General features: G+C 44.8%; 1 protein-coding gene across 1 annotated transcript; it reads right to left on the bottom strand.

The window, feature by feature from the left end:
* Positions 1–5,025: 5,025 nt before the first annotated feature.
* Positions 5,026–24,655, bottom strand: COMMD7 (COMM domain containing 7). The gene is made up of 9 exons (XM_004272712.4): positions 24,253–24,655; positions 17,160–17,213; positions 16,958–17,060; positions 7,786–7,842; positions 7,667–7,704; positions 7,114–7,204; positions 6,748–6,797; positions 6,328–6,376; positions 5,026–5,763 (listed from the first exon to the last, which is right to left on the bottom strand). Exons 1-9 carry the CDS (start codon positions 24,334–24,336, stop codon positions 5,687–5,689), a joined length of 603 nt encoding a protein of 200 aa, XP_004272760.1. The 5' UTR covers positions 24,337–24,655; the 3' UTR covers positions 5,026–5,686.
* Positions 24,656–25,251: the final 596 nt, after the last annotated feature.

The raw sequence follows: 25,251 nt of genomic DNA, 5'->3' as shown, positions 1-25,251 counted from the left end.
TATACATTTTTCAAAACTCATTGAACTGTACACTTATAAAGGGTGAATTTTACTGTATGTAAACTATGCCTTAATGAATTTAACTCTTCGGCTTCCGTGGTGGCACGGTGGTTAAGAATCCACCTGCCAACACGGGAACATGGGCTCGAGCCCTGGTCCGGGAAAATCCCACATGCCGTGGAGCAACTAAGCCCGTGTGCCACAACTACTGAGCCTGTGCTCTAGAGCCCGCGAGCCACACTACTGAGCCCGTGTGCCACAACTACTGAAGCCCCCACGCCTAGAGCCCATGCTCCACGACAAGAGAAGCCACCACAATGAGAAGCCTGCGCACAGCAACGAAGAGTAGCCCCAGCACAGCAACGAAGAGTAGCGCCCGCTCATGGCAACCAGAGAAAAGCCTGAGCACAGCAACAAAGACCCAACACAGCCAACGAATAAATAAATAATTAAATAAAATTTTAAAATGAAAAAAAATGAGTCCCCTCAAAAAAACAAAACATAGGGAATTCCTTGGCAGTCCAGGGCTTTCACTTCAGAGGGTGCGGGTTCAATCCCTGGTTGGGGAACTAAGATCCCGCAAGCCACGTGGCATGGCCAAAAAAAGAAAAAAAAAGTATAGTACTGTCCAGGTATAAGGTATCATCCATCAGGCACTACCTATAGTACTTTTCACAGAAATTCTCAAATGCCTTTGTGAAACACGGCAAACGTAAAAAAAAAAAAAAAAATCTAGAAAAGACCAAATGTGCTGAGGAAAATATGTGTTGTTAGGCGGTCTTTTGGAACGGCCATTTCTACACTCTAGCAAATGCTCATATGTGAGGCAGCTGGTCCCACTGCGGAGCAGCTGACCACTTGTACTATTTGGGGGTTCTCCTTTCATCACCTGTTTGTTTGCTTATTTGTTTTTAACACCACCAGAGTAAAAAGAATCAACAGTGTCAGAACTGAACAGTGAACGCCTCCCCCAACCCAACCAGGACAGCCTTTGTCCCCCAGGGAAAGAATACAGGTATTTCTGGTTGATCTCCTCTTGGCCTGACCACTGCCATCTTAATGAACACCATGCTCCAAAAGTAAATAAAATATAAAATAAGAATAACCTGCAGCCAAAGACTAGGCTAATGGACAGCAGATTTCTAAGCAGAATAGGAACAAGAGGGGATCAGTACAAAGATGAAGTGCTAACAGTGAGAAAGAATCTGCTCAAACCTGCCAGCATTGCGTCAAAATCCCTGCCCCGCAGTCCATGGCCCTGATCAATGCTGACAAAATTCCAATACAACCAAGGGACCGAAGTAGTTCCTGGAGTTCATAATGGGATCTGAACTACAGCAAATGGAACTGAGGATATAACCTCCTCTTGCACAGAAATAAGGTCGCTGAAAAGAAAGGGTCATCTATCTGTGTGCACAGCTATCACCTGCTCCCACAGGGCCCAGCGGAGCTCCGGCCCGTAGGAGGCGCTCCAAGAATGTTTGTGAGCAAGGCATTCAACTGCTCTTGGAAGACGGGTGCCCAGCCCAGCCCCCCTCACGGTAAAGACTTATCTCTAATCCATGTTACAATTTACCAACAGTCAAACCAACTTCCCCAGATTTATTCTTCTAAAGCCGCGCAGGTTTGTTAACAGTCCTGCATGGAGGGTCTACTCAGCCTCATTTCAAGTAACAACGGGGCCTATTACCCTGTTACCCGCTGGGGGTGGGGAGGAGTACAGCTGACTGATGCCGGGTGTTGGGGTTATTGAGTTGAAAAGCTTCTTACCAAGAAGCTCACATGCTAGTGGGAAAGAGAATTCTGGAAACAATTACAATAATTTGATAATGAAGAGCTCACCATTAGTTGAGCAGACATTGTGCTAAGTGATCTGTCCAATAACCTTGTGAGGTGAGAACTATACCCACTTTAAAACGAGGAAACTAAGGTTCTGAGAGGTTAGGCGCTTGCCTGAGGTCACAGAGGCAGTGAGCAGAAGGGCCAGGAAAAGAACCCAAGAGGTCTGACTCCACAGCCTGCTCTCCTGGCCCCTGCCGCAGAGATATGAAGAAGACCTGAGACCTGGAGCTGTCAGAGGAGGCCCTCAGACCTGTCCTGGCCGCTACATCCTGAAGCATGGGGGAAGCACTGCAGCCCGAGGGGAGAAGAGGCAAATGGCCTCATGGTGGACCAGACGCTGCGGTACAACGGGATGCCGCCAGGAGGCACAGGACGCCGCCAGGAGGCACGGGACGCCGCCAGGAGGCACGGGAGATGGAGCCCTGGGAGACACAGGCAGGGCCAGACCATGGGGCTTGGTGTGCAGGGAGTCTACACTTTACCCGGGCCCCCAGCAGAACCATGAGCCTTTCGATCTGTCGGCCGACATGAGTCTCGCCCGTGAGAATGCTCATGTAGGCCCAGGCCACGCTGTAGAAGCTGGGAAATTGAAGACTGGGGACGGGCCATCACAAAGCCACTGCGCCGGTCCAGTTGGGCAGGAGAGCCTGAACTGGGCAGGGCCAGGAGCTCCTTGGTCAGAATCCGCCCAGGGGAGCCAGGTACAGCTCTCACAGAGCATCTGACACGGACCAACCCTGGACTGCTTGCTGGGCTGATCCCCCTCAGGTCTTTCAGGACCCCGTTTCTGAACCAAGCAGACCCCATGGTTCACAAGGCAGCACAGACCACTGGCCAGCAGCCAGTTTCGATCTCTAGTCTCAGTTTCCCCATCTGTAATGCAAATGGATTTAACTAGATTGCACTTTAGGTAGCTTCCTGTCCTGACATTCTGTGAATTCTTTTTATATTAGATTCCCATGGTGTCAGGCAAACGAAACCTCATGGACACATTTGGAAGTTCTGTCCAAAGGCACTGATTTGCTCTTCTTTGGGACGTGTGGGCAGTAATCTTATATAAATTGGAACAATCTCTGAAGAGGTCAGTTTGGCACTGTCACGGTTTGGTTTGTGCGTTAACTTGGCTGAGCCACTGTGCCCAGATGTTTGACCAAACATTACTCTGGATGTTTCTATAAAGGTGTTTTTGAGATGAGATTAACATTTAAATCAGTGGACTTTAAACCAGAGAAAAGCAGTTCCCCTTTGTAATGTGGGTGGGCCTCATCCAATCAGTTGAAGGTCTTATTAGACCAAAGATGGACTCCCCCACCTCCTCCAAGCAAGGAATTCTGCCAGCAGACTGCCTTTGGACTGGATCTGAAACTCTTCCCTGGGTCTCCAGCCAGCCAGCCTACTCTACAGATTTTAGATTTACCAAGCCTCCACAATCCTGTGAGCCAATCCTTTAAAATAAATCAGTCCTCTCTCTCTCTCTGTCTCTCACACACACACACACACACACACACACACACAGAGCTGGTTCTGTTCTCTGGAGAACACTAATACCCACACTATTTATCAAAATTGTAAATGCTGGTTATAACCCATCCACATATCAGAATATATTGTAGCCACAGAAAAGGATGCAGTCCCTTTATGTACTGACATGGAAAGATCTCCAAGATATATTAATAATAATGTGTATAGTGTATAATCATCTGTGTAAACAACAAAAAAAGTAAAAATTAAAATTCGTATTGCTTACCTGTGGGGGAAAAACTCTCTGGAAGGATAACTAAGAAACTAACAGCAGGGGTTACCTGTTGGAGGAGGGCAGTGGGGGAACTGAGTAATGGGAGACAGGGCAGAGGGGCTTTTTGCTTTACTCCTTCTATATTCTTTGATAAATGCACATATTCTTTGACTCAGCAATTCCACATCCACGTTTACCTTATAAATACACTCCCCCACATGTAAAATGGTATATAAAATTCAGTTGTAGCATCGTTCATAAGAAAATAAGAATGGAGGGACTTCCCTGGTGGCGCAGTGGTTAAGAATACACCCTGCCAATGCAGGGGACACAGGTTCGAGCCCTGGTCCAAGAAGATCCCACATGCTGCAGAGCTACTAAGCCCGTGTGCGCCTGTGCTCTACAGCCCACGAGCCACAACTACTGAGCCCACACGCCTAGAGCCCGTGCTCCGAAAAACGAACAGCCACTGCAATGAGAAGGCCGTGCACCGCAACAGAGTAGCCCTCGCTTGCTGCAACTAGAGAAAGCGCACACACAGGAACGAAGACCCAATGCACTCAAAAATAAATAAATAAAATATATAAATTTATATATTAAAAAAAAGAATGGAAACAACCCAAACACCCATCAGCAGGAAAGCGGTTAAATAAATCATCCATTTGTTCAAAAAATGAGGCTGCTCTCTCTGTTCTGATGTGCAATGATTTCCAAGTGGGAAAAAGTAAGGTGCAGGACACGGTGTGTATACAGTATGCTACCATTTGTGTGGGAAGAAAAGTCAAACTCAGTGCCTGTGTATTTGCAAATGCATGAACACAGAATAAACTCATGACAGGTGTTCCCTCTGGGGAGGGGAACTAGGTAAGTGGGGAGTGGGGCGGGAGAAGGAATTACTCTACAATGTATTTTTTGAATCATGGGCATGTATAATCTACTCAAAAGTTTGGAAAATTTCTGAGGGGAAGGGGAGAGGTAGGAGGAGGAGAACTTACGTGCCAGGGTGGTACTGAACACAAAGCATTCATCCACTCCGCTTTTTATGATGTTTTTAACCTCAGTTTTCCCTGAACTGATCTTACGAATTCCCACTTCGGACCACGGCAAATTTCACTGAAGACCCAGGGCCCTCACCAAAATCAGGAAGATAATTTTTTTTTTTTTTGCGGTACGCGGGCCTCTCACTGTTGTGGCCTCTCCCGTTGCGGAGCACAGGCTCCGGACACGCAGGCTCAGCGGCCATGGCTCAGGGACCCAGCCGCTCCGCGGCATGTGGGATCCTCCCGGACCGGGGCACGAACCCGTGTCCCCTGGATCGGCAGGCGGACTCTCAACCACTGCGCCACCAGGGAAGCCCAGGAAGATAATTTTTGAAGATAAGAGCACTAGCTCTCTGAAAGGCAGGTGACTCTTTAATCCATGCATAGAGACGACCAGATGCAGACCTGTTCTTCAGAACCTTTTTTATTCTTCTAACCACCAGAGAAGGTCAGCTTGAACCGAAACAACCTGAAATCGCCTCAAAAGGCCCACCTCATTACACACAACAGGGCAAAACCTGAAGTGAAGCCTCAGTTTTTTTCAGAGCAGACCCAGCATGTATTCTTACACAGGTGTCCACTAAAGACTGATCAGCAAAGCACCACCACCACAAACTTACAAACTCCGCTGGGGGCTCCCCCGTGTGTCATTCACGGAGTCCACCTCTTCCTCAGCCATAAATAAGTCCTCGTTCTTTTGCGGGGGAAGGTCATCAGTGCGTATCTTGAGCGATAGACCATTTGTTTACTCTGGAACTTTGAAAGGGAGGTGACTCAACTTATTTCCTCCCCTGCATCTGAGATGCAATCGCTTCTCTGAATATCTAAACCGTGACCTGGGAGATAGGTCGTGGAGGGTCCCTCAACAAAGACTCTTCAGGACCAGCCTATCAGGCTCCTTAAGTACTTAATCCTTTGTTTTTCAGAAACCTTTGCACCTGGGCTCCCAAGAGGCAAGCAGGCCCAAAGGAGCGGCCACAGGCCTGGGAGCGAGCGGCCTCTCTGAGCAGTCACCGGGGAGGAGGAGGGGGCAGGGAGGGGGCGAGGTGGAGATGCAGGGGGACAGAAATCAGCTGAAACACTCCATGCTGGTTCTGACTCGCTCCATCTCGTGCAGGAAGCTGTAGAACTGAGGCAAGGTTAATTCTGGGGAGAGAAAATGCAGCTTCAGGTGAGTGTTTCCAACTCCACAGAATCATCCAAGAAAATGAATTTCCACCCAGAGACTTTTTCTTTTTTGGTTTAGTACCTCTAAGCAGTTCTTGACAGGTAATTGATCATAATAAAGAACTGAAGCCTTAAAAAAAAAAAAAAAGAACTGAAGCCTTGAACATAGAAAGTTCTCAGCTCCACAAAAAAAAGGAAGGGGGGGATTTAAAATGGCATTAACTCCCCGGCACAAAGGGATGAAAGGGGGTCATTCAGGACAGTAGACGTGGCTCTTACAGCAAGAGCTTCTTGCGCTTCGATACTCGCCGTTCCTACCTTACCCTTTCCCTTTTGCAGAAAGGTCTAAAAGTCTTCAAACTGTGGGGTCTCCAACCTGCTGACGGCTTATTATTTATGAGAGCAAAGGCAGCAGAATGGTGACTCCACAGCTTGGTTATGACTTTTTCTTCTGGAAAAATGATTGGTGGCGGGCTTCACAAGCCCAATGACTGAAGAAAATGTGGGAAAAGGGAAAGAGCTCTAATGGGAATTTGGACTCACCTATGTATAAATTTTCAGTTTGATTTCCTTTCTTAACCACCAACTTTAACTGATCCAAAAAGGAAAAAGAGAAAGAAAACATTTAAATTAAAATGATGACAACTGGGCAAAGAAATTCCTGAAACCTGAACTGTCACGTAAACATCAAAGCATCCAGCATCTCACTTGAGAGTTACTCGGGAGCAGTCTGGATCGTCCACCACCAAAACTTCTAACAATTTCCGCGATTACATGAATAATCAAACTTTCAAGAATCATATCCCGATCCTATTAATCTGAAAGTAAGCGTGTTAGTGACTACATCTTTGGCTGACCACATTGCTCTGAGATACACAAGGCACTGGATATTAAAGAAACCCAATGTAGATTTAATACCAAGTCAAAAATCTCCCAATTTTCAGAGATCAGGAGAAGACTTACTTGTAAAAAAATACTTCCCACTTTTTCCAGTTCGCTGCTCCCAGACGTCACTGTGACACAAAAGAGAAAACCAGTAAGTGACTGGTTGAGGACTCACCCTGAAGACCCCAATCTTGTAAGTTGTACAGCAGAAGCCATGTGGGGGCCAGTATGAGGACAGCAGAGTGTGCTTTTCAGGAAGTGAACTTCTTGAGACCCGTGGATAGAAAGAGCTGCCGAATGTTGACAGCGACACAGAGAAGCAGGTGCTGGACCCAACAGTCTTGGGGGACCAAGGACACCTCTTCCCCAGCAAAGTCATCTGAAAGCCTCTGCCACCCAACCCTACATCACCCAAATGACCCAGGACTGGCTCTAACTAGTTACCTCCAAATGTCCACTCCATATCTATAAGCTGGTTAATCATCAGAGTCTGACCTATGGCCCATCGAGCAAGGGTGGGGGCATTCTGTTTCCACTGGAACAAAAGCAAAAAGCCAAAGTCATAACAATGGGAAAAAATCCCCCCTCTTCATTCCGCCCCCAACACAGCATGTTTAGTCTTTGCACAGACAGTGGTAAGCATGCAGAACGAAGGGCTCGGCCTATGTGCACAGATCTGGGGGCTGGGGGGAGTCAAGAGGGGCAGGAGACAATTTAAATGTTTTCTTTTATTCCAAGATTTAATCCAGGTTGGAACAAAAACTGTATGACATTTATATTCAGTCAAATCAGAGGGAAAAAGTTAGAGATGCACTGAATAGTGCTGTTTAAAAGCTACATGTCTGTCATTTGCATGAAACCAAATGAAAAACATTAAGCTGGGAGACGACACATGATGACTGACGGTTTTTCCTTAGTCAGCATTTTCCATTTGTTTCTTTTCATGAAATAAAAGCAAGCGATCTTAATTAACCTTGATTAGGAGGAATTATGATACCTTTTCAGAAAAGTAAGTGGCTTTCTCCTCACTGAGACCTATAAGAGAACAGAAGGAGACATGAACACAGTGAAGGGCTGCAGGACCTGTCACCCTGAGCAGCCTTGGTGGTCACCTACCCAGAGTTATGAAATCAGCCCGGACCTGCTCAGCTGTGAGACTCTTCTTCAAGGCACCTAGGAGGGAGGGGAGAAATCAGTCAAAGAGGGCAAATCAATCAATCAGCTAGCAGTAAGTATTTAATGGGCACAACCTAAGTGACCAGGATGACAACAGGAATGAGCAGACTCAGCTCCATCTCAGTCCAGTCGGGGAGGAAGGAGCCCCCGAGACCCGGGAGAACGAGGCAGCACATTTTGGGTTTTTTTTTGTGCCACACACGTGTTGGCCCCTCCAGAAAGGGGATGTATGGATGAGGTCAGAGCCAAAAGAAAAGACTGTATGGACTTGGGGATGGGGCACCTGATCTGAGGAAATAAGGCCACAGACTCCTGGAGCCAAGTGGGGGAGTTCAAGGTCAGACAGGGTGCAGGGGTAACAGCCCGGAGCTGCGCTGTGTGATCCATAACCACTGAACATACGTGGCTCTTCTTATTTATTTTTCTGTTTTTGGCCGCACCACGAGGCTTGCAGGGATCTTGGTTCCCCAACCAGGGATGAAACCTGGGCCCTCGGCACTGAAAGCGCTAAGTCCTAACCACTGGACCGCCAGGGAATTCCCCTCTTTAACTTTTAATGAATTAAAATGAAAGAAAATGTACGATTCTGTTCCTCAGTGCTCAATAGCCACACGGGTCCAGGGGCCACAGCACTGGTCAGGGCAGATCACACACCGTTCCCATCTACATACTGGCCAGCCTGCCGCAGAAGATCAGCCCTCAGGAAGTAAACCCAGGTGGACTAAGCGGTTTGGCCTCTACAGTTCCCAAGTCACTTGCAGAGGGGCTATCAGGACCTCCCCTCAGGAGCCCTGGGAACCCCCCACCCCGTGGGAGCCGCTTTGTTCTGCCTGCAGCCTCCCAGTTCCTGAAAACAAACTGCTGCCAGCCATCCGGGCTTCTCAACGTTTAACCTGCAGGCTACAGCCTCGAGTCACGATCTGGCAGCGGCTTTAAAATTTTCCACTTCTTAGTCTTCCAGAAGATGACTAATCAAAGAGTAAGAAGACATCCACCACCATCCAGGGAGGGCCCTGAAGTAACACCCTAAACCTGAGCCTCCGCCCCCATCGCACTCCAGAAAAACAATCCTAAAGGCTGTTGTCCCCTGCAAAATAAACCATGTCAACAAAGGGAGGAAATCTTTTATCTGCAAAATCAGACGGAGCAAGGAAACCACCGGGAAATAAAAAAGGCAAGACCCCAGGAAACCTTGGCCATAAAAGCTCTCCAAGAAGGCGGCTACATTCCAGACACTCCAAAGAACTCCTGGCTACCACGGGCGCTGCTCCTTAGTTTATATCCAGTTCAAATCCAATATTCTGTTTGATGATCCCAAAATACTCTGAAGTGGAGACTATTATTGTAACTTTTAATTTACCAGGAAGTTAAAGATCAGAATGATCAAGCTTTTGGGGGAGAAGATTTGGCAAATCCATAGTCAACGACTGCACTGCCAAGAACTCAACTGCAGCTATGCCCCCAAATACACTGAGATCTATGGGGGCAGCTCTTCAGCAACGTGGGCAGGAGAGATGAAATGTCAGCAACAGTACGTTGGTTTTGGTGCATCCACATAACCGCCTGGGCGCCGAGGTGATTTTGTTAAAACTTAAGTCAGACCGTGTCTCCCCTCTGCTCAAAACCCTCTAATAGCTCCTGTTTCACTCATAGGAAAATCCAAAGCTCTCACAATGCCTGGCAGGATCTGGCCCTCTTTAGAACCCTATGCTCTCTCCCCTCGCTTAGCTCTTCTTGTAATTTGCTAGGCAGGTTCCTACCTCCAGGCATTTGCCCTTGCAGTTCCCTCTGCTGGGAACACATTTCCTCAAATACATACATGCTCACTCCCTCACTTCATTCTGGAATCTGCTTGAATCGCACCTCCTCTGAAAGGATCCCTGACCATTCTTCAAGTATACTTTTCTGCATCGCATTTACAACTACCCAACTTTATGTTACATATTTATTGTCCATTTTCCCACTAAAATGTCAGTTTGATGAGAACAAGGACATGGTCCATTTTGCCTACTGCTGTGTCCCAAGCTCCTAAAAAAGCGCCTGGCACCGTTCATTGGTTGGCACTCAGTAAACACATACTGAATGAAAGGATCCATACAATGGAATACTATGCAACCTTTAAAAAGAATAAGGTAGCTCTTGATGTGCTATATTTGCAAAATATAATTTATATATTTTAATCTATATTTAAATTATTATAAATTATATAAATATTATAAATAAAATATAAATTATATTTTAATCTATAAATTATTATATATATAATTTAAATATAGATTATATTAAAATATAATCTATATTTGCAAAATATAATTGAAAGAAGAAAAGGAAAGGTAAGAACAGTCTGCACAGTGTAATCCCTTTTGCATAAATAAAGAAGTATATATTATCTATTCTTATTTCTAGCTTTAATTATATCCTTATCTTATAGCTAAGTAGACAGATGTGAGGCATATTTTTTCTGAACATATCCACAAAAAACTTAAGAGTGGACATCTTTTGGGAAAGGGACTGGGTGGGACTTTTTCTTTGTGTCATTTAAAAATGTTCTAGCTGCACGCTGGTTTTTTTATGTGAAGACAGTGAAATTGTGAGCCATTTTTGTTTTCTTTCTTGTACTTTCTATAATTAAAAAATAAATGTCCCCCACGCCAAGAAAAAAAAAATTATATGAATTGCTCAGGGCCACAACAGCTGGCAAGTGGCAGAGAAAGTCGCTTACAGGCCAGAGGGTCCCCAAACCCAGGCTCTTTCCACTCCAGGTCATTCTGAGATGCTGTCGGGGAGGCGGTACCAGGCCACGCCTTGACAGTGACTGACAACAGAGGCTACCAAGCTGCAGGGGCCAGAGCAAGCTCTCCGTCCTGATGTCACCTCATTACCTGGGGCAGGCAGGAGCCATACTTTAGAAATATACATATGTATATATATATTTGCATTGTGCTAGGCCTCAAGCCCTTAGCTTCTTTTTCAGCTTTTTCCTTTGGTGATTCCTTTGTCCTAACCACAAGACAGGCCTGCAGCCTTGACCCTATGTCAGATAGAAAACTCTGAACTCCAGGCCTGGAGTCACTAGGGGAAATCTGAGAATGTCCTTTAAACACAGATAACCATCTAGGATGGTTTATAAAAGTCCTTGAGCTCCACTTTTCACTGGAACAGTTGCCTTAGGCAAACCCCCACTGCCATCAAATAGGACGGGTGACAAGACAGAAGTGTATGTGAGGGTGAGGGTTTCAGGAAACAGTTGGAAAATTAGCAAACACTATTCTTCCAGCCAAAATCTATGTAAGTTTATTCAGTATAATAAGGGAAGCCCAAGCAACAGAACTAAGCCTTGGTGAAGAGCCCTGGAGGAGGAAGCAGATGGGAGAGCACAGTGAGCCCCATTCATTCAGTCATTACTGACCCTGAAGGCTGACCAGCTGAATCCACCCCTGCGAGGTTCACGGGGAAACAGAGGTCACGGTCACTGTACACAGATGTACCTGGACCCTGGAATACATCAACGAACTGAACAGGCAACAATCTCTGTTCTCCTGAGGCTCACAATCTTTTGGGAGGAGAAAGACCAAAACAATACTGTAACAAGTAGGTAAGCCATATAGAGTGTTATTGAAAAGTGCCACAGAGAAAAGGAACAGAGCAGGGCAAGGTCAGGAACCCTAGGGAACTTAGTTCAACATTTGATTAAATACCATTTGTGACTATTGTTCAGTGCTGATTATTCCTCTTTTGGTCCAGCCAGACAGACTCCTTTAGGAGTGGGGAAAGGGAGTTATCACCTTTTCTTAAAAAACAACCAGTTACTGAGTACCCACAAGGGCCAGATATCTTGCAATGTATTAAAGTAAAAACCACTTAAATTATGGCCCTACTGTGAAGTTATCTGTAATCTTTTCTAGGAGACAACTCATGATGATAATGACAATCAATCATCGTACCAGCGGCAGTGTAGCTACCACTCATGATTGAAGCAAGCGCTTTACATTTATCTTTCTCCATTTTTGGGGAAGAAATTTTTTTTTTAATTTTAATTTTTAAATTATTTTATTTTAATTTTTTTGGCTGCGCCACACAGCTTGTGGGATCTTAGTTCCCCGACCAAGGACTGAACCTGGCCCCGGAAGTGAAAGCGCGAGTCCTAACCACTAGACTGCCATCTTGCTCCATTCTTGCAACAACGTATGAGCTACTAGTATCAGCTCCATTTTATTCCTGAAGAAACTGATTGTCAGAGTGGTTAAGTGATGTGGCTCAAGGTCTCAGAGCTGTGAAGGAGCCACAGTGACAAGTGAGCACACAAGGGCCACCTAGGAACCGAATGCAAGGTGGGGCCCTATTGGGATCCTGATGAGAACGCCACTTACAAATAAAATGTACGAGACAATGGGGAAGTCTGAACACTGACTGCATATTTTAATTTTAGATACGATAATTGCACAGCGACTTGATAAGGGGGAAAAAGTCCTTTATCTTTTAGAGATACATAACTAGGAACTGAATGAACTGAATGAAACGATATGATATCTGAGATTTGTTTAAAAATAGTCCAGTTTGGAGAGCAATGAGGAGAATTAGTGGGGCACAGATGAAGCAATTCATCCATGGGATGATAAAGGTTGATCTCAGGTGCTTTTAAGAATTACATACTAAAAAAAAAAAACAAAAAACAGAATTACATACTAAGTAGTAAAAGAAAAACATTAAAAACAACAACAAAAAAACCCAAACCAAAAACCCCACAAGCTTTGAGCTAATCAAGGGAGGTTCTAGCAGCAGCTTTTCCACTGTAAGATCTTAAGTAAGTCACTTCCCCTCTCTAGGGCTCTGTTTCTTTATCTCCAAGACAAAGATCAGACTAGATCAGCACTTTACAAAGCTTTTACTTGACCCTCCCCCTGCCCCCCTCCCCCCATCCAAAAGAAGAAGAGGTCCATGGTTAACTGTTTCACAGATACTGGTTAAGCAGGTTGCTTTACTGCAGGACTTTTCGGAGCCTGAGATATGTTAATGTGTGTGTGAATCTCCAAGATTCCAAGGCTGGGGGGTGCGGGGACAGTATTTTATGACCCTGTCTGGCCACTGAAGTCTTTTCTGGATGAAAACACCAATCTGGGGAAGACTGATCTGGAGAGTTCTCGAGGTCCTTTCAGCTCTAACAAGGCTGCACTTCAACAGTGAGGTCTTACTGCACAAGCAGGACCAGGATGAGAGAAGGGGAAGAGAATGAAGGCCTTACACTTCAGACTAGATTGGGGAAGGCCTTGAATGTCAAGTTAAGGACTACAGAATTTATTATGCAAAATAAACAGCTGAGAGGAACAGCAGGGTCCAAGGATCCAAGTTGTACTATACTCCAGGGCAAACTGGAATCTGGGATGGGGGAACAGAAGCGGAGATGTTGCTGCCGTAACAAGGCATGAAGGGCTAAGAACTTGTTCTGGGATGGCAGCCTTTGGGACTGAAAAGAAAATGGCACATTGGGAATCCCCTGGCGGTGCAGTGGTCAGGGCTCCATGCTCTCACTGCCGAGGGCCCAGGTTCAATCTGTGGTTGGGGAACTAAAATCCCACAAGCCGTGCAGTGCAGAAAAAAAAAAAAAAAAGGAAAAGAAAATGGCACATCAGGCCAAGGGATGAGGAAGAGGCCAAGAGACTTACAAGCTACCTCAGGTGCTTAGGAGATGCTCTGGAAGAAATGGAGAATTCAAGCAGAAAAACTCTGCAGGAAGAGAAAAGTCAGATTGCATGAGAACAAAAAGAAGAGTAAAAGAAATTCTTGAGAGCTACTGAGAAGTACAGCAAACCTGAGACTTCGATTCTAGAACTTGAAAAGCTTGAAAAGCTTTGGGACATTAAATAGTCAAGAGGTGAATTCAGATCCTCTCCATTAGATGAAGGAAGGAACGTTTTACCTGATGATCTGATATCGAGGCAAAGGACTGAAATTAACTGAACAATCAATAAATAATGTTGAAGTTCGGCAAGCACTGTACTAACTCATTTATTCCTAATGCCAACACCATAGACTGCTCTTATTATTCCGTTTTTCAGATGAGAAACTGAAGTGCCAAGAGGCTGATTTGTCCAAGGCCAAATAGCTACATTAGGTGATATGACCAAGACTCAAATCCAAGTGAGCTTGCAAAGCCCATCCCTGGAACTCAGCATACCTCAGTGTTCTCTGCATCTATAGAAAGCAGTCTGCTATAAACACTGATAATCAATCCTGCTTGAAGAATATACACCCAGCATCCCCTGGGAGGATCACAGGGTCTCCCAAGTTCAGCTCAACTCACCTAGCATGTATTAAAAGCTCCTGCTCTATGTCTTCACTTTACTTGTGACTGTGGCTTAGGAAAGTAGTACAGACATGCCCCTGACTTCAAAGAACTGTGTGTTAGGGCCACGAGACAGACACACACAAAACAGCACGATCAACAGAAAACAAAATGATTACAGTCCAAAATGAGAGCTTCAGATAAAAGAACCTATCTCGGTTGTTGAGAGGAAGGGGAGCTCACCACGGACTGAAATGGTTTGGGAAGACTTTCTGAAAGAGGTAGAACAGAGGCCGGAGTGCTAGGATTAGGAGGGATTAAGGCAGTCTGGCAGGATGGAATGTGGTGGGGAGCAGAGATGAGAAGGACAGGAAAGAATGGAGGCAGGGACACCAGACAGAGATCTCCTGAAAAACCAGTATCCACAACAGCTCACAGGTTTCCCCATTCCTACAGGTGTAGGCTAGACAATGAGAATAAAGAGAATAAGTACTCCTGGTTCTGCACTCTGGGCACCTGTCCTACGAAATGCTCACATAAGTTGAGAACATAGATTTCTAAGGACGTTCACTGCGATATTGTTTCTAAGAGTGAAGAGTCAGAACTAAAATGTCCAGCAACAGGAAATGGATTAACTAAAAGATACATTCAGTCCAAGGTACACTGCAGTCATCAGAAGAATGAAGTTGATGTGGAGAGATCTCCTTGATGTACTAGGTATGAAAAAATGCAAGCCGCAGAGCAATTCTATGGTTTATTACCATTTTATATATAAAAATATAAAAAGATATACACTGGACTTCCCTGGTGGCACAGTGGTTAAGAATCTGCCTGCCAATGCAGGGGTCACGGATTTGAGCCCTGGTTCGGGAAGATCCTACATGGTTCAGAGCGGCTAAGCCCGTGCACCACAACTACTGAGCCTGCACTCTAGAGCCTGCGAGCCACAACTACTGAGCCTGCATGCCACAACTACTGAAGCCCACACGCCTAGAGCCCATGCTCCACAACAAGAGAAGCCACTGCAATGAGAAGCCCGCGCACCGCAACGAAAAGTAGCCCCCGCTTGCTGCAACTAGAGGAAGCCTGCACACAGCAACAAAGACCCAACGCAGACAAAAATAAATAAATAAAATTAAAAAAAAAAAAAAGGATATACACCAAAATTATACTCTGATTATTCCTAGAGACAAGAGTGGGATGAGAGTAAAAGGGGATTTTCCCTTTGACTCTCCAGAGCTCTGCAGTTTTAAGTTTATAATGAAAATTTATTCCTGTGTTAAAAAGACTGCAAGTTCCCATCCCGCCTTGTGGTTCTCATTCTTTAACCTGCCATGAGGGCAAAGAATGCAAGAACTGCACAAACAGAGGATCATAAAATTTCACAGCTGGAAACCTCAGGGATGTTCTGATCACAAGACACGGCAAAGGAAAGGATCTGCACTAAGATATAACAGAAGGCCCAACAGGAACAAACAAATCAAGCACCCAACTTTTAATGCACCTTTGCGCTGAGATCTTGGGAAGATCAGCTTATTACTGATTTTTAAATTATGCAAACTGGGGATGCTGTTTTATCTCTTCTCAGCCCGGCTGACATTTATTCATTCCTTAAGACTGGGCTCAAAGGTCATGTCTCTCTTTAAATAAAATTAACTTTTAATTAAATTGCCAAATTAATTCTTGCAACATTTTAGACAAGACATAGCTAAAAATAAACAATTAAAACAACCTGCAGTCCTACTACCCAGATAGAGCCACAGTTAACTTTTTTTTTTAAAGCAAAAATAGGACGGTGGCAGACAGTATTAAACAGAATACTGTGAAAGGTTTTCCATATCATTACATTTTCCTCAACAGCATCTTTTTAAATTACTACATAAGTTGAAAAATAAGAACAACCTTTTGCTGAGGTACTGTGCTAAGCATTTTATTTACGTTATCTTCATTAATCTTCAAAACAACTCCATGCGCACACCAAAAACAAGCTTAGATGGAGGGGAACAACTGCTGGGGGACGGTTGTTGCTAGGGGTTCAAAGAGATCAGGTACTTAGCCAAAGTCACACTGCTTATCAAGGCCCAGACTCCCACTCAGGTCCTACTAACTCAAACTGAATTCTTGACCACCGTGATGCTCCCCTCTAACAATGGACCTCAACTCGTTACACCAATTTCCAGCTGCTGGGTAATTTGATTGCTTCTAATTTTTCTCTGTCATAAACAGTGCTACTATGGACAGCCCTACAGCTCAACCTTTGTGATCATCCCCCTTCTGACTAGAAACTTTCTCTGATTGCTCTAAGGCAAACCCTGCTTCTCAAACTATCTGCAGCAAAAGACCTATCTTTTAAATTTTTCAATCCATCATGGACTGATATTTTTGTAAAATACAATGAAAATTAATTCCTAGAACTATGAAATGAAAAAACACATACAAAATATACGGCCCAAATGGTTACAATGGTCAATTACATGTTTATGTATTATTTTACCACAGTTTAAAAAAAGCCCCATTTTAAAAAATTAACAGACTGAAGAGACTTCGTCAAATTGTCATAAAAGTTTCTAAATTCTTACTCTCAGTTTCTGCACCTATCACGCAGAGGACCAGATAAGTCTGGGCATGGAAGCTGGGATGCAGACCACAGTTATACTCTCCTATGGCTATCTGTTTACCTGGCTTCCCTTCCTAGACTGCAGTCCCGCCCATGTCTGGTTCACTACCAAACGCTCTGGCTCAGTGCCCAGAGCACACTTGCCAACTCGGTGGATTGAGGGAATGTTCAAGTAATGTCTCTGGCCTTGGCTGCCGGGAGAGGCTACTCACCATTTGGAACCAGGAGAAGGCTCTTCACGATGCTTCTGAGGGGCCCGAGACTGATCTGGTTGGTGGTGGCAAATTCAGAGAGCTGAGCCAGAAACCTTTCCACCTGCAGAGAGGGGACAACACAAACCAGGCCGTCACTTTCTAAGCATCTCAGGACTGTAGGCCCACACTCGGGAATGCTCCTTAACACAAGATACTTTACCTCTTTTGGCTCAGTTAGGAAGTGGAAGAGTACTTCTGTCAGGGCTGAGAACTTCTGTGAAGAGAACACAGAACATCAGTAAAATTCTACTCCTGGGTCAGTGTTCCCACATCCCATCCTACTACAGCCCCTTAAGAGAGAAGAGGAACACACAGATGTTGATACCTGTTTTGATCATCTTAAAGTTACAAACATTCATAATTTGAAAATATGTAAGCACACCAATGTTCATTGCAGCACTATTTACAATAGCCGAGATGCGCAAGCAACCTAAGCGTCCGTCAACAGATGAATGGATAAGGAAGATGTGGTACGTATATACAATAGAATATTACTCAGCCATAAAAAGAATGAAATCTTGCCATTGGTAACAACATGGATGGATGTAGAAGGTATTATGCTAAGTGAAATAAGTCAGAGAAAGACAAATACCATATGATCTCACTTATATGTGGACTCTGAAAACAAACAAAAACAGACTCACAGATACAGAGGGGAGAGGGGTGGGGTATGAAGTGGGCTAAGGGGATTAAGAGGTACAAACTTCCAGTTACAAAATAAATTAGCCACAGGGATGTAATATACAGCATAAGGAATATGGTGAATAATACTGTAATAAGTTTGTATGGTGACAGATGGTTACTAGACTTACGGTGATCATTTCATAATGTATACAAATGTCAAATCACTGTGTAGTACACCTGAAACTAACATAATATTGTATGTCAACTATATTTCAATTAAAAAAAAGTTACAAATATTCACAATACCCACCACCAGTGTCAATCTATCTATAACACTATATTGTCTGAAAAACTCATATATCTTACTGGGATACTTAGGAGATACATATTGAGAGATGGTGAGTGTATGCACACATGTTCACACATACATCTCAACGGTCTAAATACCACCCCTCCAACACCTCCCCCCACACAAGACCTGAAAGGGAAAGTCACTGGAACATTCATAGCAGTTACTTTTTTTTCTTTTCTCTTTTTGTTTATACTTTCACATACTTATTATTCAAACATGTCAATTCAAATATATAATTTTCACCCTCACAAATGGTAACATATTATATGAACTTTTTCTCTACCTTGCTTTTGAAAGCAGTTACTTCTGTGTGGCAAGATTTTAGATGATTTTTATTTTCTTCTGTTTTGTCTATCCATGTTTTCTGGGTTTCCTTCTCCCACAATAAACATCTTGTTGACTATATGACAAAACAGTAAAGTTTAACGTGTTATTATACACTGTCTTAGAAGAGTCTCTTATTCTTTTGTGCATGTGAACCTCTTTATCAGTATCGTATTATTAAGAACTGAATAGATGTGTCCCCAAATTCATATGTTGAAGTCCTAACACCAAACACAGGGTATTACTGTATTTGGAGAGAGGGGCTGTGAGGAGGTGACAAAGGTTAAATGAGGTCATAAGGGTGGGGCGCTACTCGCATAGGGCTGGTGCCCTTGTAAGCAGAGGAAGACACCCCAGAGCTCTCTCTGTGAGGCACAGGTCATGAAGGCACGGCGTGAAGGCAAGCCAGGAAGAGAGCTCTCACCAGGAACTGAATCTGGTGGCACCCTGATCTTGGAATCACCAGCCTCCAGAACTGTGAGAAATAAATCTCTGCTGTTCAAGCTGCCCAGTCTGTGGTATTTTGTTACAGCAGCCCAAGCAGACTGAGACACATGTCATTACTTTCCCATGTTCCCTCCCAATGGACACAGTGTGTGTGGCATAGTGGGGAAAATCAACACACAAGCGTTTAAAAGACCCAGATGTGAATCATTGTTCTGCTGACCACCCAATGTGATCCTGGGCAAGTCACTCAGCCTCACTGTAATTCAGTCCTCATTGGGAAAATGAAGGTAATAGTACATAGCTTCCAGAACAGTACTAATTGGCACATGCAAAGCCTCTAGTACAGCGCCAGGCTAGAGGCTAAACCAACGGCAGCAATTACCACAGCTACAATTAAAGTCACTATGCCAATAGAGTCACCTTCCTGAAGCAAGATAACATTTAAACAAAGATTAGATACTTCAGCTCAGAGCCCCCAAAGCTATACGTGTAATATGACTGTCAAATGCATCTGCCCTTTTTCCCATGACACTAAACTCCGCATAAACCCCTGGCAAGGCTCTGTATTATTTTATTCTAAAATGTATTCTATTTTAAAATATAAAACTAGCATTTGAAAATATAAAATATATGCAGAAGGTTTTAAAAAGACCCAGCTAACATAAAAGAATATAAAATAAAATGTCTTGCTCCCTCCCTGCCCCCTCCCACCTTAGTCACACTCCCCAGGGTAGTTACTGCTAACACCTCTGTGGCCTTCCCATCATTTTATTTTCATTTAATTTCTTTTAAATACAAATGGGATCATACGGAACCCAATCCCTGCACCTCACCTTTTTTTCACTCAATTACATCTTAGAGATCAATCATGTCAGCAGATATAAATCTACCCAGTTCTTTTAACAACTGCATGACATTCAACTGGTAAAGACTTAGCATAATTTATTTCCCTAGAAATGAACATTAGTGGGTGTGTTTGTTGGTGTTATGTAAACGATGCTGCAATGAATATCCTCCCACATATTTCTTTGTGACATGTATGTCTATAAGATATATTCTTGGGAATTCCCAGGAGGTCCAACGGTTAGGACTCTGAGCTTTCACTACCGAGGGCCCAGCTTCAATCCCTGGTCAGGAAACTAAGATCCTACAAACCTCACGGTGCAGTAAAAAAAAAAAGATATATTCTTAAAATGCACCCTAGGTCAAAAGGATATATGCATTTTTTATGTTGAGGTGTAGTTCAAGTACAACATTATATAGGTTCCAGGTGTACAACACAGTAATTCATAATTTTTAAAGGTTAGATTCCATTTATAGTTTTTATAAAATATTGGCTATATTTCCTGTGTTGTACAATATATCTTTATAGCTTATTTATTTTATTTATTTTCATTTTTGGCTGTGTTGGGTCTTCATTGCTGTGCACAGGCTTTCTCTAGTTGCGATGAGCGGAGGCTACTCTTCGTTGCGGTGCGCGGGCTTCTCATTGTCGTGGCTTCTCTTGTTGCAGAGCACGGGCTCTAGGCGCACAGGCTTCAGTAGTTGTGGCATGTGGGCTCAGTAGTTGTGGCTTGCGGGCTCTAGAGCTCAGGCTCAGTAGTTGTGGCGCACAGGCTCGAACCCGTGTCCCTTGCATTGGCAGGCAGATTCTTAACCACTGCGCCACCAGGGAAGCCCTTTATAGTTTATTAATTTTTTACATAATAGTTTGTACCTCTTAATCCCCTACCCCTATCTTGCCCCTCCCCCCTTCCCACTGGGAACCACTAGTTTATTCTCTAAAATATATGCATTTTAAATTCTGAGAAAATATTGCCAAATTGCGTTGCAAAGAAGTTGCACAGATTTACACTCCCACCACCCAACAGCATAGAGGTGTCTGCTTTCTCAAAACTTCATGGATATTCCATGGGAACACTTTAACCAATGCTGGTCCAGGGGCTGTTTTTCGGCAGTATTTGTGATATTGGGTATCAGCCTTGCCCAAATGCTGATATAGTGAAAGCAAGAACAGTCAAGACTGGCTTGAGAATGTGTCCTCAAACCGTGTTTTCCTCTATTTATTTCATTTCTATTTTTATTTTATTTATTTATTTTTTTTGCTGCAGATCTGTGGAACTGTCAGATCTTTGGCAAACCGTGTTTGCTATGCCACCTGGGGCCTTTTAAAAAATGGGGTGACTGAGAAGGCCTCCAGTTGCTTTTCCATTTCCAGGCCTCAGCCTAGCACTCAGGCTCGGGCTCCTTGTGTGGTCTCATCCCAGCCTCTCAAGAGGGGCCTCAAGCTACTGTGGTCTGTAGGCTGTTACCGACCCCCATCCCTATCTCCACTCTTCCAAAACCTTCTTATCCTCAAAGCCCTGCCAAGATACCAGGACACTCCCAACAAGAAAGGGACCTACCCAAATTCTTAAGTTCTGAGGCTCCCTCTTGGAACCTCACCTGGGGGCACTTAGAATTTTCAATCTTGATAAGGAATACAAACCTGTCTTAACAGAGAAGGTTCCTCCTCCAGCTTTGTATGGTAAACTGCACCTTAATTATTGTAAGTGCACAGTAAGTATTTGTTGAATAAATCTTCCCTAAACACCTTCCCCATTCTTTGCCTTTGTACCTGCATAGCTGTCTCTCCCTGGAATGCTCACCTGCTCATGAATATCCATGAAATCAAAATCTTAACTACTCTTACCAGTTAAACATATGAAAAGATTCTCAAGATCATTCCAGATGAGAAATGCAAATCAGCAAAACAAGGAGATACCAATTTTTCACTTATCAGATCTTCAAACTAATAGTCTGATGACACCAGTGTTGGTGAAAGTAACAGACATGCTTGCACACTGTTGAGAAGATAAACTGGGGCAACCTTTCTGGACTGTAACTTAGCAAAATCCATATCTACTTTTTTTAAACAATCAGACCCTTTGACCTAGTAATTCCACTGCAAGAAGTATACCCTTCAGAGATGTTCTAAAAAGTAAACCCAGACACACACAAAGCAGTTTGTTGACAGCATTGTTCTTAAAAATAAAAAACTGAAAGCAACTTAAGTGTCTATTAATAGGGGACTGGTTAAATTATGTTAGATCTGTTTCAAGGAATATCACACTCCCTTTTGTGTAAAAAAAGTTTTGAAAGGATACCCATACATACGATGGCAGATTGCAGATTTTTTTTTTCTATAAAGATACATGAGAAACTATCAAAATGATTTCTGGAGACAAGAGAAATAGGTGTTTTTTAATTTTATACCTTTGAATACTGTCTGAATTTTCTAACTGTGTGTGTTGCTAGGTGAGAGACCGTAGACCATTTGTTTTCTTCTTTATATTTTTCTGAATATCCTCTCATAACCACTCTAAAAGTGATTTTTTTTTTTTAGTGATTACGTTACCTAGGACTGTCCACGGCATCAGAGAGCACATGCAGATCCACTCAGTGCTGTACCATGTCTCCATTTTCTGACCTGCCCCAGCAGATCACAACTTCCCCAGCACAAGAGGCCTCATTCATCAAGCCTTTGTAAATCTCACTGGGTTTAGTGGCTATTTGGTGCACAGTAGGCATTCAGATAAATACCCACCGAATAAGCAATAACTGGTGATGCCAACGTTAATACAATGATTCTTTTTCTCCTTGAGGCCTGGGCCTCCGACTTCAAAGTAAGTTCAGCTAACAGAGTGGCTACTCAGAGAAGTTTGATCACCCAAGTAAAGGGGGAAAAATGGCCCAAAGGACTCTGGTAAGTTGCTCATCAGGAAAAAGCTTTCTGTATTAAAAACAAAGGTAAAGGTTTAAAGTGCGTTTCAAGGTTAGAAAATGAGTCCAGCTCTGACCTTAAAGGAGGTGGATTATCTTTAGAATACCAAGTTGGAGGTAACCTTAGAGATCATACAATCCAGAAGCTTTAAAAAAAGTTTTTTAGCAGCAGAATCTTTTTTATTCTCCAAATGGAAATCTTTCAGAAAGCCCCAATACATAAACAAGTAAAAGCTAAACTACCTGATTGGGGAGATCACCTACAAAGCTCTATTCTAGTGTGTTTAATTCCCCAGGATCTGAAGTCAGGTGTCCGGTCCTGAATTCCTGGCTCCACCACTTCCTGGTTGACCGCCCTTAAACAGGTCAATTGATTTCCCTGAACCATTTTTTTTAATCTGTGAAATGGGAATGGTAATAGTACCTGACTCCTAGGGTGGTTGCAAGAACTCGGTGACTTAATACACATAAAAGCACTTAGAACTGGGCTGTAAAATACAGTGGCTGCCAGCCATGTGTGGCTACTGAGCACTTGAAAAAGGCTAATTTCAGATGCGCTTTAAAATACACACTAGAATCAGAAACCTCAGTACCAAAAAGTGAAATATCTCACTGATATATTTTATGTGGGTTACACATTGAAATGATAATATTCTGATATAGTGGATTACAGAAAACACATTATATTCATTTCCTGTTTCTTTTGAATTTTTAAATGTGGCTGCTAGAAAATGTAAAAGTAGACCTGAGGCTTGCAGTTCATTTTTCTTGGACACTGAAGCCGTAGAACATGACTGGCATTACAATTAGTGTTACTTCATGAGAAAACAATAAGTTGTGAGGATGCTGAGATGAAAGACAGGGGCCCCACCTCCTGGGAAGTTACAACCCAGTGGGGGAAATAAATGCACCTTTGCTGTGGTGGTGAGAAGTGACATTTTAACTTGCTTAATTTGTCTGACTTAGTGGTATGAAAGGGACATCCCAACCAGCACAGGAGCAGGAAGATGTCAAGGTTGACTGGAGGGCACCTGCAGCCTGAATAGTGAGAAAAAGCCTTTGCCAGTTCCACTACCATCAAGGAACCGCCCTCTACTGTGTAGGGTACATGGTTTCTTTCCTTGGGGACTACCAGTATCTCCCTTAATTGGGGCGGATGGGAGTGGCGACGAGGACAGGATGTCATCGCTTGCCCACAGAGCCATTCTGGCCTGGCCATTACCTACACACACATCCCACCCCCTGATGACCTGCCCCCACTCCAGGCTCCTTCAGCCTCCTCGAAATGCTAAGACCCCCCTGGCTAAGTCTCCCTAAGATCCCCGGCCTTCCTACAAAATGTCTCAGTCCCTCGCCTGGCCCACCAAATTCCACGGCTCCCCCAAACTCCATCAGCCTCCCAAGGCCCTTAGTCTGTTACTTCGGTTCTCCCAACTCCCTTCGGCCTCATCAAGACCCCCCTCAGCCCCCCTTCCAGGACCCTGCAAACTCTCCTGGTTCCCAGGACTCCCAGAAGTCCCCCAGTCCCATTTCTGGGTCCCCGAGATCCCCCTGGGATCCCTCAGCTTGGCCTTAGGCCTCCCGAGATCCTTCGGCCCTCAAAACTGGCCTGAGACCCCAATTCCCCTCAGCCCCTCCCCGAATGCCCCGCTACCGCCACAAAGCACAGCGGGCGGCTGCGGCCTAAACCGCCATTCCCTCCGGGGCCCCCGCCCGGATCCCGCGCCGCGGTCGCCCGGCCCACCTGCGCGCCCAGCTGGTTCAGCTGCTGCATGTCGCCGCCCACGGCCTCGGGCACGGGGTCCTGCGTGCAGTGCAGGCGGCCCATGGCGTCCGCTCGGCGCCGCAGACCCCCAGCTCCCGCGCCTCCCCGGACTTCCTCCTTCGCGCCGCCGGCCTCGCCGCGCTTCCGCAGCCGCACTTTCGCCACGGGCCGCCGCCGCCGCCGAGCTCCTCTGGGACCGGTTCCGGGTGCGCCCTCACGAGCCGCTGACGCGCGCGGACCCCGGGTGGGGCGGGGCAGGGGCGCCCTCGCGGAGCCCTGGTACCCGCGACCGCTATGCCCCGTCCAGGGCGCTGAGCAGCACAGCGGTGAAACGCGGGATTCCCTGCGTGATCTCCCCCTGGGCTCAGAGCTTGGCCTCTCGGAACCGGCTTCACTATCCGTAAAATGATCCCGGGGGTGGCGCCTTAAATGCGCTCACCCTCTTAAAATGTTTAGAAGATAGCCTGGCACACTGGAGGTCCTCAACCAATGGCTAGCTGCTATCATTAACATCGTTACTATGCATCAGAAGATATTTAGGGCATGCCTCCTAGATGCCAGGCACTGGGGATGGAAAAGTGAACAGGCAGGCCAAGTGTCTCTGGGAGAGCTTGGGTCAGAGCAGAGCAATGAAAGCTCAAACTTGGGCTTGCACCAGCATCATCTGGAGGGCATGCCAATTTCTGGGCCCCACCCCCAGAGTCTCTGATTAGAAAAGCCTGGGATAGAACCTGAGAATTTTGCATTTCCAACAACTTCCCAAAGACCAGAGTTGGAGAAACTCTGGAGTGAAGGAAACACTGACCCAAAGAAGTGCAAGGAGTGTGATAGTGCCAGGCAGGAAGGTGGTCAGGTTGGTGGGGGAGATTATTGAGACAGTGATAATCACTGCAGCCCCTGAAACATTTTAACCCCCATGCTCTCTTCCCAAGGACCCCTTGCAGCCCGAGATAAGTATTAATTACCCCGATCCCCACT

Source organism: Orcinus orca, chromosome 16, assembly GCF_937001465.1.
Source record: "Orcinus orca chromosome 16, mOrcOrc1.1, whole genome shotgun sequence".
Taxonomy (NCBI): Eukaryota; Metazoa; Chordata; class Mammalia; order Artiodactyla; family Delphinidae; genus Orcinus; species Orcinus orca.
This window is presented reverse-complemented; position numbering and strand designations above follow the sequence as displayed.

Excerpts from the sequence above, each read along its gene's own strand:
- COMMD7 (XM_004272712.4), bottom strand. The coding sequence starts at position 24,336 with ATGGGCCGCCTGCACTGCACGCAGGACCCCGTGCCCGAGGCCGTGGGC. Across the intron at positions 7,843-16,957 it reads CCTTCTCCTGGTTCCAAATG|GTGCCTTGAAGAAGAGTCTC; the intron begins GTGAGTAGCCTC and ends CCTCCCTCCTAG. Across the intron at positions 6,798-7,113 it reads TATGGAGTGGACATTTGGAG|TGACGTCTGGGAGCAGCGAA; the intron begins GTAACTAGTTAG and ends TTTGTGTCACAG.